This window comes from Pan troglodytes, chromosome 20 (genome assembly GCF_028858775.2).
Source record: "Pan troglodytes isolate AG18354 chromosome 20, NHGRI_mPanTro3-v2.0_pri, whole genome shotgun sequence".
In the NCBI taxonomy this organism is placed as follows: Eukaryota; Metazoa; Chordata; class Mammalia; order Primates; family Hominidae; genus Pan; species Pan troglodytes.
This window is the reverse complement of record NC_072418.2, coordinates 22,748,629-22,766,166: the sequence shown is the minus strand read 5'-3', so window position 1 is coordinate 22,766,166 and position 17,538 is coordinate 22,748,629. Positions and strand designations below refer to the sequence as shown.

Here is a 17,538-nt window from a genome sequence, read left to right as displayed (position 1 = left end):
ATATTATCCAAAGTGATCTATAGATTCAATAAACTTCCTAGCAAAATTGCAGTGGTATCTTTTTCACAGAAATGGAAAATACAATTCTAAAATTTACATGAAACTAAAATAAACTTTGAATAGCCAAAGCAATCTTGACAAAAAGAACAGAGCAGAAGTATATCATACTTATACTTTCAAATGATATTTTAAGACTATATAGTAATAAAAACAGAATGGACCATGCAGAAAAATGAACAAAGAAATGAAACTGATACTACTGCCCTCACACATTTCAGGCCTGATGCAAAAAGACTCTAAAAACAGTTTAGTTTCTGAAAGTCATGCAGATATTTCTGTGTCCCCAAGATGATGTAAAAGCAGCCAGATTGTGCAGTCTCTTATATGCCATGAAGAGGACTCTGGCTCTCACTGTGAAGTTGAAGGAAGTTCACCGAAAGAAAAGTAGAATCCTTAGAAAATTTAAAAGCATAAGACAGAAGATGTCCCTTTGTGAGAGCAAAATTAAAAACAAAACAAAAAACAGAATCCCAGGAACTATTCTCTTTGCAACACAGCTTCCTAAATCACATTTTAAGGACCGGCTTTCTCTTTGACCTTGGGACCTCTTATCTGTGCTGTCTGTTGTATTCATTTTCACTCGCACCTACCTGGGGGTTTGGCAATCATCTCATGTCTCTTCACAGTGAAAGGTTTTTTTCCTTGCTCCAGACAGGTGATCAGGTCTGGCTTAGTGACAACAATACCTGTTTTATTAAAAATAAATAACATGAATCTTCCTCATATTCTCCAATTACAAGCTAGTACTGTGCTCAGCAGAGAAGATGTGATAAAATAGTCTAGTAAATATCAAAATAGAGTTATAAAAAAAAAATTTCAAAAGATTTAGAAAATACTTTCAAATCGTAGGTTTCTTTTGTGTGTGTGTGGTTTTTTGTTTTGTTTTGTTTTTTGTTTGTTTTTTGTTTTTTGAGACAGAGTTTCTCTCGTTACCGAGGCTGGTGTGCAATGGTGCAATCTCAGCTCAGTGAAATATCTGCCTTTCGGGTTCAACAAATTCTCCTGCCTCAGCCTTCAGAGTAGCTGGGATTACAGGCATGTGCCACCATACCAAGCTAATTTCATGTTTTTAGTAGAGACAGAGTTTCTTTATGTTGGTTAGGCTAGTCTCAAACTGCTGACCTCAGGCGACCTGCCCACCTCAGCCTCCCAAAGTGCTGGGATTACAGGTGTGAGCCACTGCGCCTGGTCCTAATTTGTAGGTTTTTAAATTTTATTACCTGGTGCTACTGAATCAAAAGTTGGTGGTGGCAATTAGATTTTCAGGTGGAGATAACAATATTTTATGCCACTAAATTTCTGGAATTACCACTAATTTAGAGTGAAGAATATAGCTCAACTCAGGAAAGTGGAAAGTTTAAATTAAGATGAAACATCTTGAAGAAATTCACTTCTAAAAGAAATTCTGAAGATTTTCAGGAAAAGGGGGATCTAAAACTCTCTTATGCAAAGAATAAATTACTAAAAATCATTTCACAAAAAAACATAAAAACAACCTTTAGGGTATATTATGAATTATGTATTCCATTATCCTCACCAAGGAAGACCAGGTGTCTGTAGTTCTCTAACATCACATCCCTATATAAATTCCACTGTGCAGTGTCCAGGCAATGCCACTCCTCCAGAGAGAATTCTATGGCCACATCTCTAAATTCCAATGGTCCCTGAAAAACACACATATACACACATATTTTTACCAAGTGGTCATGGGCAAAGTTTGTAATTTGAGTTAAGGTGAAATTGGAGAGTAAAGAGAATTGGTTCTGACTTACAGGACTCACTAAATTATCCAATAAAACAATTTTCAACACAAAAATATTTTCTAATATATTGCCTAACTGAGAAAAAAGAGCAGAATAGGATCCACAACATCAGTTCATATATGATATTTTTCTAGATAATAAATTATAAAATTAAGGTCATGAACATGAACATGTACATTTTTGAGTGCTATCTTTAGCTCATACGGAATGAGTTGTGAATATTTTTCAGACAGAAAAGACACGGTGACTTAGAAGGCACCTCTCAAATTTTAGTATGTACAATAAGCTGAAGACCTTGTTATGCAGGTTCTTTTTTTTTTTTTTCCAGAAGATCTGAAATAAAGTCTGATTTTTTGAATTTCTAACAAGCTCACGAATAATGTCAATGTTCTTGGCCCAAGAAGGATATTTTGTCAAACATCCACTAAGTGGAAGAACCTTTGTTTTTCCCAGTTTTTCTGGCCTGTAAACAAAGAGCCTTCATTTTCCAAAGAAAAATATGTAGAAAAAATAAGAAAAAAGGACAGCTGCCCGATTAAATGTGCTGGTTTATACATATCAGCTGCACAAAGATACTTAAAATAATTAACTCTATAGTGAAAGAAATCTGTTACAGAGCTATTTCACCAAGTGAATCATTCACCATTAAGTGCACTAGGACAAATTTTATGATGTGCTAATGCACACAGAAGAATACAGCATCACTGTTGAAATATTCCTGTTGGGAAAAAAGTTGAGGGTTGGGAAGAAAGCTGAGGCAGGGCTTGCATGACTGACTTAATGTCCTCTGGAATGTGTCTAGACTTGCTGGTTCCTTGCTTCTAGCCCTCCTAGGCTCCTATTCCCATTATCTCAAGTAGCAGAACAGGTTCCTTATAAATGCTAAACCTTCACAGCTGTAGATCATGTGCCTGTCCTTTCGACCTCCACATTCTCACCATCTGTTTCTCTGTTGGATTACCAATAAACAGCGTGGGCTCCCAGAGCTCTGGGCCTTCACAGCCTCGAGGATCGCAATGGCCCCCTGGTGTCCCACCTTTCTCTCTCAAACTGTCTTTTTCTCAAAGGACTCAAAGGATTGAGTCCATCAGACTTTGTCACCCCCACGACCTGGTGTTTGGTCTGGCCACCCCAACATATTCCTCCCAAAAAAAGTAAGTAAAATATGAATTTAACCATAAAGGAACATGTTTTATACAAACTTCAAAGTACAGATAACTCCTATGTTCCGTAATTTTTAGTAGGAATTTTAAGTAGGCGTCATTTAGCACCCTAGAGAGCAGGTATCTCCTAATAATTTTTTCAGAACTTTCTGGGTAATAAATCCCATTCCATTTAAATAAGCATTTTCTTAATCCTGTTCTGCATAGAGCTAATGGAACACAGACGGAGCCTCAACATGACATATTCTCCATCTTTACTAAGGACCACAGTTTTCCCCAGTAGAAATCTTGAGTATCCATATCTTTTCATGTTCAACAGCTACAAAGGAAACATTTTTAAGATTGCATGTTGGAAACAATTGCTCAGAGTCTCAGGGAAAATGAGCACTCAAAAAGAGAACATCTCAGCAAGGCAAATATACTTCTATAGAAGGGTGTGTCTCACAGATGGAGCAATGGCAAGAGCACACTTGGGCAAGGGAGGGGAAGGGGGCCTTATCGCTAACACCACTAGTCCCTATTGCTGTGTCTTTCTGCTATTGGCTAGGGTTGGACCACAGTCTAAGCTAATTCTGATTGGCTATTTTAAAGAGAGCAATGATAAGAGCCAGAGTGGTGGGATGAAGAGTCAGCAGGAAGGATGGGTATAAGTCAGGTGAGTAGGAGTGACTCAGGACAGAGCAGGTGACTAGGGATGACTAACGACCCTAAATACGTGAGTTAGAAGGGATTGTTTACTGAAACTAGGAGCAAGGAGACATTAAGATCAAGGAAGTTGAACTTTAAAATAGAGAACAAAGAACAGGAAAGATGAACATACTGACATTTTGGTTCTTTGAAGAGAACCTCAGTACTCATTGTACTTAACAATTTCCCCTCTTCAATTTTAAAGGAAGTTAACAAGCTGAAACCTTTGAGGACAAATTTACTGTATCCCACATTGTGGATCATAAATTCTGGCTGAGAATTCTGCATGGCATATAAGAAGCTCATGGCATATAAGAGGCTCAGGGATATAGGAAAGAAATATTTTTCAGAGACCCTTGACTATCATAAGAATTTTAAGAAGTAGTTCAACCAAACTCATTAGGGAGGATAAACACAAGTACAGATGTAAAGTTTTCTGAGTGCTAAATGCATGGCAGTCCAGGAGAAGAGTGGACACAGCTCTGCATCTGAGACATGTTTACCTGAAGAAAAGCCATTTTTTTTTCTTTCTCCTCCTTCTCTGGAATTCCTTGTCAAATGACATTCTCTGGAGAAATTACGCCTGCATCTGGAGAATATGCCTTTAAAGGTGTCAGTGCCACATGTCTACCTCCTAGCATGACAACAAATGGCAGAAAAACAAAGACAGAAAAAGTCCACCCATTTATGTCCTTTAAAATAGAAGAGATTCAAAAACAATTAGAGATTCAAAAACAATGAGCTGCTCCATGAAGATAAAAATAAAAGTTTCTCCTTTCCCATCCTCAAGTGCCCTTTTCTAGCACAGACACCAGCAATTTAGTTAAGGGGTGGGTCTTTGTTCTTAGAGCTCCCAAGATGGTGGCAGGCCACTCCCAAGATGGTGTTAGCTGCTCACAAAATGGCTGCAAGCCCTTTGTTCTCTGACCTGGGGTTCTTGGCCTCAAGGATTCCAAGGAATTGAACCTTGGGCCATGCGGTGAGTCTTATAGCTCTATTAGAAGCCGTGGGTCACGGAAGAGAACCGTGGAACCCAGCGACTAGTGTTCAGCGCAGTTAGGATGAACCCGAGCACTTAGCCATGCAGGAACAATGGCGAGCCTTTAGCCTAATCAGGAGTGGCAAAGGAGTGCAGGGGACACCCTGCTGGATCCGGAGGGGGAGGGGTGGAAGTATTCAGCGGGCCTGGGATGGCAGCAAACAGCAGTGGCCGACGGGCAAGTGAAAGCTCAGCTGGAGCCGTAACAAACAGACCAGAAGAGTGTGCAGTTGCAAGATTTAATAGAGTGAAAACAGAACTCCCATACAATGGGAGGGGATCCAAAGGGGGTTGTGCACTCCCGACTCAAATGCCTGGGGTTTATATCCCAATCATTGTCCCTCCCCCTCTGCTCTCAGGTGATACGTGATTTGATTATTTCTTTACCTCTTGTTTTTAGTCTAATTGGTATTTTAGTGAGCTCTCTTTACTACCTGATTTGTCAGATGTGAGCTGAGTTACAAGTCCCATGTTTAAAGGCAGGTGCAGTCACCTTCCCCAGCTAGGCTTAGGAATTCTTAGTAGGCATAGGAAATCCAGCTAGTCCTGTCTCTCAGTCATCCCCCTCTCAAGAGGAAAACCCAAATGCTGTTGGGGAGGTTGGCCAATGACTGCTCTTAACTGCTTCCTGCTGAATTGGGGTGTAGTAGGGGTCATGCAGTTGAGATTTCCTGGGGAGGGGTGCCTTCAATGTCATCAACATTGGAGCATGGGCTAGCAGGCCAGTCCAGGGGTCCATGGTAGATCTTAGTCATGGACTGCATCTGAGGCTCCAGTTGAAGAACATTTTTAGTTTTACAGCTTTGATTCTGGAAGAGACAAACTTAACAAGGAGGTTAATGATACAGGGATTGAAATGTATGGCCTGCAGTGCAGTGGATTTTTTTTTGGCACACTTTACAGGCCCTGACTATCTGCTTGATAGTTTTGAAAAGGCTTGGTCCAGTAAATAATGATTTGGCTATCTGATGGGTGCTATCAATGCCTAAGTGAAAGGTTTGGTGATGGGTTTTAAGTAATTTCCATTGGTTAGCTGCCGGCAAAAGTATTTTTCCTTCTTTGGTGGCTAGCCATCCTGAGGGGAGGAAACTATGTCCTCCTGAGGTTCCCCATTCTATCTCTTCTGCTGAGTACTGGGGCTTGGTTTCCTGGAGGGGATTACCCCATACTAGGGGTCTTTCTATAAGCATTTCTAATAGAGGGTCCCGCCTTGCAGGTCTTTTGGCTTCAGTATCCGCTTGGCGGTTCCCTTCTATTTCCTTTTCATTTCCTTTCTGATGACCCCAGCAGTATAAGACTGCCACCTCTTTAGGTTTCTGTACAGCCAATAACACTCTCCTAATGGCTTCCTGATGTTTGATAGGTGTTCCCTTGGAAGTTAGGAATTCCCCTTCTCTCTATATTGCTGCATGGGCATGGAGGACTAGGTAAGCATACTTAGAGTCTGTATATATATTTACCCTTTTTCCTTCTTCTAATTCTAGTGTACAATGGCCCCTGCTTTTGCTAGGACGTCTCTCCCTAACAAAGGATTTGGGCTTTCAGGCATAATTAGAAAAGCATGTGAAGACAGCAAAGTTCTCCAGTCACTACTTAGTGGCTGGGAGAAGTATCTAGTGACTGCCTGTCGTAGGACGCCTCAGATAGTGACAGATCTGGAGGACAGTTGTCCAAGACAAAAGAGTAAGGCTAAGAAGGCCACACCAGTGTCCAGCAGGTTTCCTAACAGGGGATTTAAATCTTTATTACCATACAAAAGTCTGACGTGACCTAGGAGGAACTCCCTTCAGGACAGGATGATAGACCGTTCCTCCCATGTGATTGAGGGGAAAAACCACAATGGGTATTCAGTAATTGATAGGGAGACTCTTCTGGAAGCAGAGTTAGGAGAATTGCCTCATAATTGGTCTGCTCAAACGTGTGCAGTGGCAGGCATCTGTAATCCCAGCTACTCAGGATGCTGAAGGAAGAGAATCGCTTGAACCCTGTTGGCAGAGGTTTCAGTGAGCTGAAATCATGCCACTGAATTCCAGTCTGGGTGACACAGTGAGACACCATCTCAAAAAAAAAAAAGCATAATAACATTTCTTCTGTTCATAAATAGCCCTTCAGGTGTAGACATCAGAAGTCACAACAACATAAAGAAAGTGGCCTAAATAAAGCCCAAGATTTTGGACACGTGTATTTGTTGGAACAACCATATGATGCATAATTCAATTATTTATCCAGTTGCTAGTCTAGACTAAAAGTTTCTGAATTGTTGGAACCATGACTGCTTCATGTATTTTTTTAATGGCCATATGAAATGGAAGCAACTAGCTTATCTATTTGGGTCTCCAGATCTCCGTGTTTATCATCCAAGTACCAGGAAACTGGAGAAACTCTCATCTGGGTACCAAAGACACCTCTTGTATGACAGGAGGAACAAACACAGGATGACTCGTTTCTCTTACACTGAGACAGAAGAAAAAACCATTCTTGTCAGCCTGACACAATTCTGCTCTGACATCCTCCAATGCCTCAAAGACATCTAGGTGATTGTGACCGGATTCTCAGTGACCCTGGGCTGATGGCCCAATGATAAGCCAGGCTGGAGGAACTGAGGCTGATTCTGAATAGAAAATGGAACTGCCTTGGTGGAGTCACTCCAGAACCTGGATCTCCTGTCCTGATTTGCTAGCTCTTGGATAAGAGAAAGAACAAAAATACTCTACTCCAGTATCACATTTTACAGGTAAATATAGTTGTGGTCATGGCTCTGGATATTTTGTGGCCTTGATCTCTCACTCCTAAGATGCTTATTTACACTTACAGATTCTGCCATCAGATGCTAGTTCCTCCTGGAGCCTCTCACATCACTGTAGCAGGTCAATGAACAAGATGTGAAAATCTCAAAATGCCACACTCCCAAATGGGGGTTGTAAGCTGTCTTTGCTGACATCTCACAATACAGAAAATGCCTTTTGTTAGTTTTCTGTACATTCTTTATCCAAACTCCCACCCTTTTTTGTAAATTCCTGGCAGAGGACAGACCTTATCTACAGATTCTAGGTAGGATCCACCTGGCTTTGCATCCTTTGGTGAAGAGATCCCCTAATAGAGGCTGTTCTAGCACATTCTAAATGATAAGTCTACATGAAAAAAACAAAAAGCTGACACAACATGAATATAAGTAGACAGCTTATTTGGGTCAAGTTTATGGATTATAACCTGGGAGCAAATAGTCAAGTTGCCTGAAATCTACACTTTGATTAGCAGCAGTTACAAGAAGATTTGTAAAGACAATAAGAGAAACACAGAGTGGGCTAACACAAAGTTGTTTATCAGAAATTTATATTTGTTTACAGAAATAACATTGATTATTGATTAGATATATATTGTTATGGTTTAGGGTATGGGATATAGTGTCCAATGTGGCATTAGTTTAATTTATAGCTACTTGTGGCAATTGTGAACAGTTTCAACAGATACATACATTTGAATACATAGTTCAAAGGGAGAAAAAGTACTTGCACTTTTCAGATAAAGTTTTTTATTTCCCAAATCTCAAGACCTGGATTCAAAATATGGAGCTGCAGATTTAGGGCAAGAATGGATGGAGTGGCAGCATGTTTATAGCACATTTGTGAGCATTTTAGCAGAGTAGAAAGAAGAAAGTGGAGAATCTCTTATCTACATGTCTACTCAATGCACACGTTACTCTAATTGGGTTTGTGGGCCCCATGGTCTCTGAATCCGTTTCAGGTCTGAAAATACAAGAGTCACTGAAAGAGGTAAAATAACTGATTGCTGCCCTGTGAAATTTATAGAAATCTGATCTAGCCTCTCTAGAAATGACTGTAGATGACTATAGATAATAAATAGGCTGAGACACAATTCTGCCTGCATCTTTAGGAGACAGCGTGCACTTTGCTGCACAAGTGTCAGTCGACTGGAAGCCTGAGAGGAAAAGTACCCTCTAGAGTAAATTCTCATTGGCACCTTATGTGTTTATATCATGTCTGGTAATTCTAGACAGTATTTGGAAACAATAATTAAAAGAAAAAATGTCTCCAGCCCCAGAGAAATGCCACAATAATAGTACAGAAAGAAAAGTGTTTTATTACACAATTAAGTGTGACATGCATCATAGTCAATCTGCTTAAGTGACTGCAAAGATAGAAAGATGGTCACCATAATTAGTCCACAAGTAGAAGAATTTCCAGCACCACGTCATATATAGTTCATCCTAAATTCACCTGGAGACTGAAGAGGCCATGTGTGTATGCTAATTGCTCATATTCAATGACAAATAAACATTTCCCATCTTCATAACAGGAGGTGGTTTAGCTGCTTGAAGCCAAGTGCCTGCTGAAGGTAGGGTTTCACTCTGCTACAAAAAAGGTTAAATAGGGTTCTATCATTTTGGCTACTTAGAGCAGTGGCTCTGTACACTCTGGCAGTGGGCTACAGCACTCCTGCTTGCTTTCTCCTGGTTGCTAGTGTCAGGCCTCTGAGCCCAAGCCAAGCCATCGCATCCCCTGTGACCTGCAGGTATATGCCCAGATGGTCTGAAGTAACTGAAGAATCACAAAAGAAGTGAATATGCCCTGCCCCACCTTAACTGATGACATTCCACCACAAAAGTGTAAATGGCCGGTCCTTGCCTTAACTGATGACATTACCTTGTGAAAGTCCTTTTCCTGGCTCATCCTGGCTCAAAAAGCACCCCCACTGAGCACCTTGCGACCCCCACTCCTGCCCACCAGAGAACAAACCCCCTTTGACTGTAATTTTCCTTTACCTATCCAAATCCTATAAAATGGCCCCACCCTTATCTCCCTTCGCTGACTCTCTTTTCGGAATCAGCCCACCTGCACTCAGGTGATTAAAAGCTTTATTGCTCACACAAAGCCTGTTTGGTGGTCTCTTCACACGGACGTGCATGAAATTTGGTGCCATGATTCGGATCAGGGGACCTCCCTTGGGAGATCAATCCCCTGTCCTCTGTTCTTTGCTCCATGAGAAAGATCCACCTATGACCTCAGGTCCTCAGACCGACCAGCCCAAGAAACATCTCACCAATTTCAAATCCGGTAAGCAGCCTCTTTTTACTCTCTTCTCCAACCTCCCTCACTATCCCTCAACCTCTTTCTCCTTCCAATCTTGGTGCCACACTTCAATCTCTCCCTTCTCTTAATTTCAATTCCTTTTATTTTCTGGTAGAGACAAAGGAGACACATTTTATCCATGGACCCAAAACTCCGGCGCCGGTCACGGACTGGGAAGGCAGGCTTCCCTTGGTGTCTAATCATTGCAGGGACGCCTCTCTGATTATACACTCACATTTCAAGGGTGTCAGACCACACAGGGACACCTGCCTTGGTCCTTCACCCTTAGCGGCAAGTCCCGCTTTTCTGGGGAAGGGACAAGTACCCCTCAACCCCTTCTCTCCTTGTCTCTACCCCTTCTCTGCTTTTCCGGGGACAGGGCAAGTACCCCAACCCCTTCTCTCCTTGTCTCTACCCCTTCTCTGCTTTTCTGGGAGAGGGGCAAGTACCCCGCAACCCCTTCTCCTTCACCCTTAGTGGCAAGTCCCACTTTTCTAGGGGGCAAGAACCCCCAATCCCTTATTTCTGTGCCCCAATCTCTTATCTCTTATCTCTGTGCCCCAATCCCTTATTTCTGCACCCCAACCTCTTATCTCTGTGCCCCAATCCCTTATTTCTGCAGCCCAACCTCTTATCTCTGCGCCCCAATCCCTTATTTCCATGCCCTGACCCCCCTTCCTGCTTTTCTGGAGGGTAAGAACCCCCGAACCCCTTCCCTCCGTGTCTCTATGCTCTCTTTTCTCTGGGTTTGCCTCCTTTACTATGGGCAACCTTCCACCCTCCATTCCTCCTTCTCCTTTAGCCTGTGTCCTCAAGAACTTAAAACCTCTTCAACTCACACCTGACCTAAAACCTAAATGCCTTATTTTCTTCTGCAACACCGCTTGGCCCCAATACAACTCGACAATGGCTCTAAATGGCCAGAAAACGGCACTTTCGATTTCTTCATCCTACAAGACCTAAATAATTTTTGTCGAAAAATGGGCAAATGGTCTGAGGTGCCTTACGTCCAGGCATTTTTCACACTTCGTTCCCTCCCTAGCCTCTGTTCCCAATGCGATTCCTCCCAGATCCTCCTTCTTTCCCTCCCGCCTGTCCCCTCAGTCCCACCCCCAAGCATCGCTGAGTCTTTCCAATCTTCCTTTTCTACAGACCCATCTGACCTTTCCCCTCCTCCCCAGGCTGCTCATTGCCAGGCCGAGCTAAGTCCCAATTCTTCCTCAGCCTCCGCTCCTCCACCCTATAATCCTTCTATCACCTCCCCTCCTCACACCCGGTCCGGCTTACAGTTTAGTTCCGAGACTAGCTCTTCCCCACCTGCCCAACAATTTCCTCTTAGAGAGGTGGCTGGAGCTGAAGGCATAGTCAGGGTACATGTACCTTTTTCTCTTTCTCTCAGATCAGTCAATGTTTAGGCTCTTTCTCATCAGACCCCACTAAATATATACAGGAATTCCAATGTCTAACTGTGTCCTACAACTTAACCTGGAGTGACTTAAATGTCATCCTGACTTCTACCCTCTTCCCTGATGAATGGGAAAGAGTTTTTTCTCTAGCCCAATCTCATGCTGATAACCACCGGCTTCACGAGCCAGACCTCCAGGAAGGCATTAGAGCAGTTCCCCGAGAGGATCCCCAATGGAACTATCAGGCAAATTCCCCAGGTATAGCTAGGCGAGATTACATGGTTTCCTGCCTAGTTGAAGGGCTTAAAAAAGCAGCTTACAAAGCTGTTAATTATGACAAACTTAAAGAAACTACCCAAGGTAAAGATGAAAACCCAGCCCAGTTCATGGCCTGCTTAGCAGCAACCCTTAGACGCTATACCGCCCTAGACCCAGAGGGGCCAGAAGGCTGCCTTATTCTTAATATGCATTTTATCACCCAATCCACTCCTGACATTACAAAAAAACTTCAAAAATTAGAATCTGGCCCTCAAACCCCACAACAGGAATTAATCAACCTCACCTTCAAGGTGTACAATAATAGGGAGGAAGCAGCCAGACGGCAATGCATTTCTGAGTTACAATTACTTGCCCCTACTGTGAGACAAAACCCAGCCACACCTCCTGCATACGAGAACTTCAAAATGCCTAAGCCACAGTAGTCAAGCATTCCTACAAGACTTCCTCCATCAGGATCTTGCTTCAAGTGCCAGAAATCTGGCCACTGGGCCAAGGAATGCCCGCAGCCTGGGATTCCTCCCAAGCCATGTCCCATCTGTGCAGGGACTCACTGGAAATCAGACTGCCCAGCTCACCCGGCAGCCACTCCTAGAACCCCTAAAGCTCTAGCCCAAGGCTCTCTGACTGACTCCTTCCCAGATCTGCTTGGCTTAGCAACTGAAGATTGACATTGCTCGATCGCCTCGGAAGCCCCCTGGACCATCATGGACGCCGAGCTTTGGGTAACTCTCACAGTGGAGGGTAAGTCCATCCCCTGTTTAATCGATATGGGGGCTACCCACTCCACATTGCCTTCTTTTCAAGGGCCTGTTTTCCTTGCCCCCATAACTGTTGTGGGTATTGACGGCCAAGCTTCAAAACCCCTGAAAACTCCCCAACTCTGGTGCCAACTTGGACAACACTCTTTTATGCACTCTTTTTTAGTTATCCCCACCTGCCCAGTTCCCTTATTGGGCCAAGATATTTTAACCAAATTATCTGCTTCCCTGACTATTCCTGGACTACAGCCACATCTCATTGCCGCCCTTCTCCCCAACCCAAAGCCTCCTTCGCGTCTTCCTCTCATATCCCCCCACCTTAACCCACAAGTATGGGACATCTCTACTCCTTCCCTGGCAACCGATCACATGCCCATTACCATCCCATTAAAACCTAATCACCCTTACCCTGCTCAACACCAATATTCCATCCCACAGCATGCTTTAAAAGGATTAAAGCCTGTTAGCACTCACCTGCTACAGCATGGGCTTCTAAAACCTATAAACTCTCCTTACAATTCCCCCATTTTACCTGTCCAAAAACCGGATAAGTCTTACAGATTAGTTCAGGATCTGAGTCTTATCAACCAAATTGTTTTGCCTGTCCACCCTGTGGTGCCCAACCCGTACACTCTTTTGTCCTCAATACCTTCCTCCACAACTCACTATTCCATGCTTGATCTTAAAGATGCTTTTTTCACTATTCCCCTGCACCCCTTGTCCCAGCCTCTCTTTGCTTTCACCTGGACTGACCCTGACACCCATCAATCCCAGCAGCTTACCTGGGCTGTGCTGCCGCAGGGTTTCAGGGACAGCCCTCATTACTTCAGCCAAGCTCTTTCTCATGATCTACTTTCCTTCCACCCCTCCGCTTCTCACCTTATTCAATATATTGATGACCTTCTTCTTTGTAGCCCCCCCTTTGAATCTTCTCAACAAGACACACTTCTGCTCCTTCAGTGTTTATTCTCCAAAGGACATCGGGTATCCCCCTCCAAAGCTCAAATTTCTTCTCCATCCGTTACCTACCTCGGCATAATTCTTCATAAGAACACACATGCTCCCCCTGCCGATCGTATCCGACTAATCTCTCAAACCCCAACCCCTTCTACAAAACAACTCCTTTCCTTCCTCGGCATGGTTGGATACTTTCACCTTTGGATACCTGGTTTTGCCAACCTAACAAAACAATTATATAAACTCACAAAAGGAAACCTAGCTGACCCCATAGATCCTAAATCCTTTCCCCACTCCTCTTTCCATTCCTTGAAGACAGCTTTAGAGACTGCCCCTATTCTAGCTCTCCCTGACTCATCCCAACCCTTTTCATTACACACAGCCGAAGTGCAGGGCTGTGCAGTCTGAATTCTTACACAAGGACCAGGATCGCATCCTGTAGCCTTTTTGTCCAAACAACTTGACCTTACTGTTTTAGGCTGGCCATCATGTCTCCGTGCAGCCGCTGCTGCTGCCCTAATACTTGTAGAGGCCCTCAAAATCACAAACTATGCTCAACTCACTCTCTACAGCTCTCATAATTTCCAAAATCTATTTTCTTCCTCACACCTGACACATATACTTTCTGCTCCCCGGCTCCTTCTGCTATACTCACCCTTTGTTGAGTCTCCCACAATTACCATTGTTCCTGGCCTGGACTTAAATGCGGCCTCCCACATTATTCCGGATACCACACCTGACCCTCATGACTGCATCTCTCTGATCCACCTGACATTCACATTTCCCCAAATTTCCTTCTTCCCTGTTTCTCACCCTGATCACACTTGGTTTATTGATGGCAGTTCCACCAGGCCTAATCACCACTCACCAGCAAAGGCAGGCTATGCTATAGTATCTTCCACATCTATCATTGAGGCTACCGCTCTGACTACCTCTCAGCAAGCCGAACTAGTTACCTTAACTCAAGCCCTCACTCTTGCAAAAGGACTACGCATCAATATCTATACTGATTCTAAATATGCCTTTCATATTCTGCAGCACCATGCAGTCATATGGGCTGAAAGAGGTTTCCTCACTACAAAAGGGTCCTCCATCATTAATGCCTCTTTAATAAAAACTCTGCTCAAAGCCGCTTTATTTCCAAAAGAAGCTGGGGTCATTCACTGCAAGGGGCATCAAAAGGCATCAGATCCCATTGCTCTAGGCAATGCTTATGCTGATAAGGTGGCTAGACAAGCAGCTAGCTCTCCAACTTCTGTCCCTCACAGCCAGTTTTTCTCCTTCGCTTCAGTCACTCCCACCTACTCCCCCACAGAAACTTCCACCTATCAATCTCTTCCCACACAAGGCAAATGGTTCTTAGCCCAAGGAAAATATCTTCTTCCAGCCTCACAGCCCCATTCTATTCTGTCATCATTTCATAACCTCTTCCATGTAGGTTACAAGCCACTAGCCCGTCTCTTAGAACCTCTCATTTCCTTTCCATGATGGAAATCTATCCTGAAGGAGATCACTTCTCAGTGTTCCATCTGCTATTCTACTACCCCTCAGGGATTGTTCAGGCCTCCTCCCTTCCCTACACATCAAACTCGGGGATTTGCCCCTGCCCAGGACTGGCAAATTGACTTTACTCACATGCCTCGAGTCAGAAAACTAAAATATCTTAGTCTGGGTAGACACTTTCACTGGATGGGTAGAGGCCTTCCCCACAGGGTCTGAGAAGGCCACCGCGGTCATTTCTTCCCTTCTGTCAGACATAATTCCTCGGTTTGGCCTTCCCACCTCTATACAGTCTGATAACGGACCAGCCTTTACTAGCCAAATCACCCAAGCAGTTTCTCAGGCTCTTGGTATTCAGTGGAAACTTCATACCCCTTACCGTCCTCAATCTTCAGGAAAGGTAGAACAGACTAATGGTCTTTTAAAGCCACACCTCACCAAGCTCAGCCTCCAACTTAAAAAGGATTGGACAGTACTTTTACCTCTTGCTCTTCTCAGAATCAGAGCCTGTCCTCGAGATGCTACAGGGTACAGTCCATTTGAACTTTTATATGGACGCACTTTCTTGCTTGGCCCTAGCCTCATCCCAGACACCAGCCCTCTAGGCGACTATCTTCCAGTACTCCAGCAGGCTAGACAGGAAATTCGCCAGGCTGCTAATCTTCTCTTACCTACTCCAGATCGCCAGCCATATGAAGACAACCTAGCTGGATGATCAGTTCTTGTTAAGAATCTGACCCCTCAAACTCTACAACCTCGATGGACGGGACCCTACTTAGTCATCTATAGTCCCCGACTGCCGTCCGCCTGCAGGATCCTCCCCACTGGGTTCACCATTCCAGAATAAAGCTGTGTCCATCGGACAGCCAGCCTAATCCCTCCTCTTCCTCCTAGAAGTCACAAGTACTCTCCCCCACTTAAGTACTCTCCCCCACTTCCCTTAAACTCACTCGTATTTCTGAAGAACAGTAATAACCCTTATGAGCCTAATACATCCCTTCATTCTATTAGGTCTGTTCATCCTTACCCTACTTTTTGCAACAGGGCTTTATGAAGTCACCCCCACCACTTAGGCCAAGCCCCAAAAACTAGTCATCCCTACTATCTTCTGTCCGGTCATACTCCTATTCTCCATTCTCAACTACTTATAAATGCCCTACTCTTGTTTACACTGCCAGTTTACACTGTTTCTTCAAGCCATCACAGCTGATATCTCTTGGTGCTATCCCCAAACCGCCACTCTTAACTCCCTCTTAGAGTGGATAGATGATCTTTGCTGGCAGGGCACCCTCCAATACTTCCAACCCTGATGAAGTTCTATTCTTTACTTTTATACTCACTCTTATTCTCATTCCCATTCTTATGTCACCCTCTACCTCTCCCCAGCTATCTCCACCACAGTATCAACCTTACCCATTCTCTCCTAGCCGCTTCTAATCCCTCCTTGGCGAACAACTGCTGGCTTTGCATTTCCCTTTCTTCCAGTGCCTACACAGCTGTCCCCACCTTACAGACAGACTGGGCAACATCCCCTGTCTCCCTACACCTCCGAACTTCCTTTAACAGCCCTCAACTTTACCCTCCTGAAGAACTCATTTACTTTCTGGACAGGTCCAGCAAGACTTCCTCAGACATTTGACATCAGCAAGTTGCCGCCCTCCTTCGCACTTATTTAAAAAACCTTTCTCCTTATATTAACTCTACTTCCCCCCATTTGGACCTCTCACAACACAAATTACTATTCCAGTGGCCACTCCTTTATGTATCTCTCCGCAAAGACCCACTGGAATTCCCCTAGGTAATCTTTCACCTTCTCGATGTGCCTTTACTCTTCATCTCCGAAGCCCAACTACACACATCACTGAAACAACTGGAGGCTTCCAGCTGCATATTACAGACAAGCCCTCTATCAATACAGGCAAACTTAAAAAACTTTGCAGCAATTATTGCTTAGGAAGACACTTGCCCTGTATTTCACTCCATCCTTGGCTACCTTCCCCTTGCTCGTCAGACTCTCCTCCCAGGCCCTCTTCTCGTTTACTTATACCCAGCCCCGAAAATAACAGTGAAAGGTTGCTCATAGATACTCAATGTTTTCTCATACACCATGAAAATCGAAACTCCCCCTCTACGCAGTTACCCCATCAGTCCCCATTACAACCTCTGACAGCTGCCGCCCTAGCTGGATCCCTAGGAGTCTGGGTACAAGACACCCCTTTCAGCACTCCTTCTCATCTTTTTACTTTACATCTCCAGTTTTGCCTCACACAAGGTCTCTTCTTCCTCTGTGGATCCTCTACCTACATGTGTCTACCTGCTAATTGGACAGGCACATGTACACTAGTCTTCCTTACCCCCAAAATTCAATTTGCAAATAGGACCGAAGAGCTCCCTGTTCCCCTCATGACACCAACATGACAAAAAAGAGTTATTCCACTAATTCCCTTGATGGTCCGTTTAGGACTTTCTGCCTCCACTATTGCTCTTGGTACTGGAATAGCAGGCATTTCAACCTCTGTCACGACCTTCTGTAGCCTGTGTAATGACTTCTCTGCTAGCATCACAGACATGTCACAAACTTTATCAGTCCTCCAGGCCCAAGTTGACTCTTTAGCTGCAGTTGTCCTCCAGAACCGCCAAGGCCTTGACTTACTCACTGCTGAAAAAGGAGGACTCTGCATATTCTTAAATGAAGAGTGTTGTTTTTACCTAAATCAATCTGGCCTGGTGTATGACAACATAAAAAAACTCAAGGATAGAGCCCAAAAACTTGCCAACCAAGCAAGTAATTACGCTGAACCCCCTTGGGCACTCTCTAATTGGATGTCTTGGGTCC

At 43.9% G+C, this 17,538-nt stretch overlaps 1 protein-coding gene across 3 annotated transcripts in view; it reads right to left on the bottom strand.

The window, feature by feature from the left end:
- Positions 1–17,538, bottom strand: part of ZNF90 (zinc finger protein 90) — a 47,556-nt gene that overhangs the window by 19,518 nt on the left and 10,500 nt on the right. For all 3 annotated transcript variants that reach the window (XR_001711980.4, XR_010153777.1, XM_009435128.5), the window contains exons 2-3: positions 1,598–1,724; positions 651–746 (exon numbers count right to left, since the gene is read on the bottom strand). Coding sequence is in view for 1 of the 3 variants with exons in the window: in XM_009435128.5 (XP_009433403.2) it covers positions 651–746; positions 1,598–1,724 (223 nt within the window). In the remaining 2 variants the exon portion in view is untranslated. The remainder of the gene's footprint in view (positions 1–650; positions 747–1,597; positions 1,725–17,538) is intronic.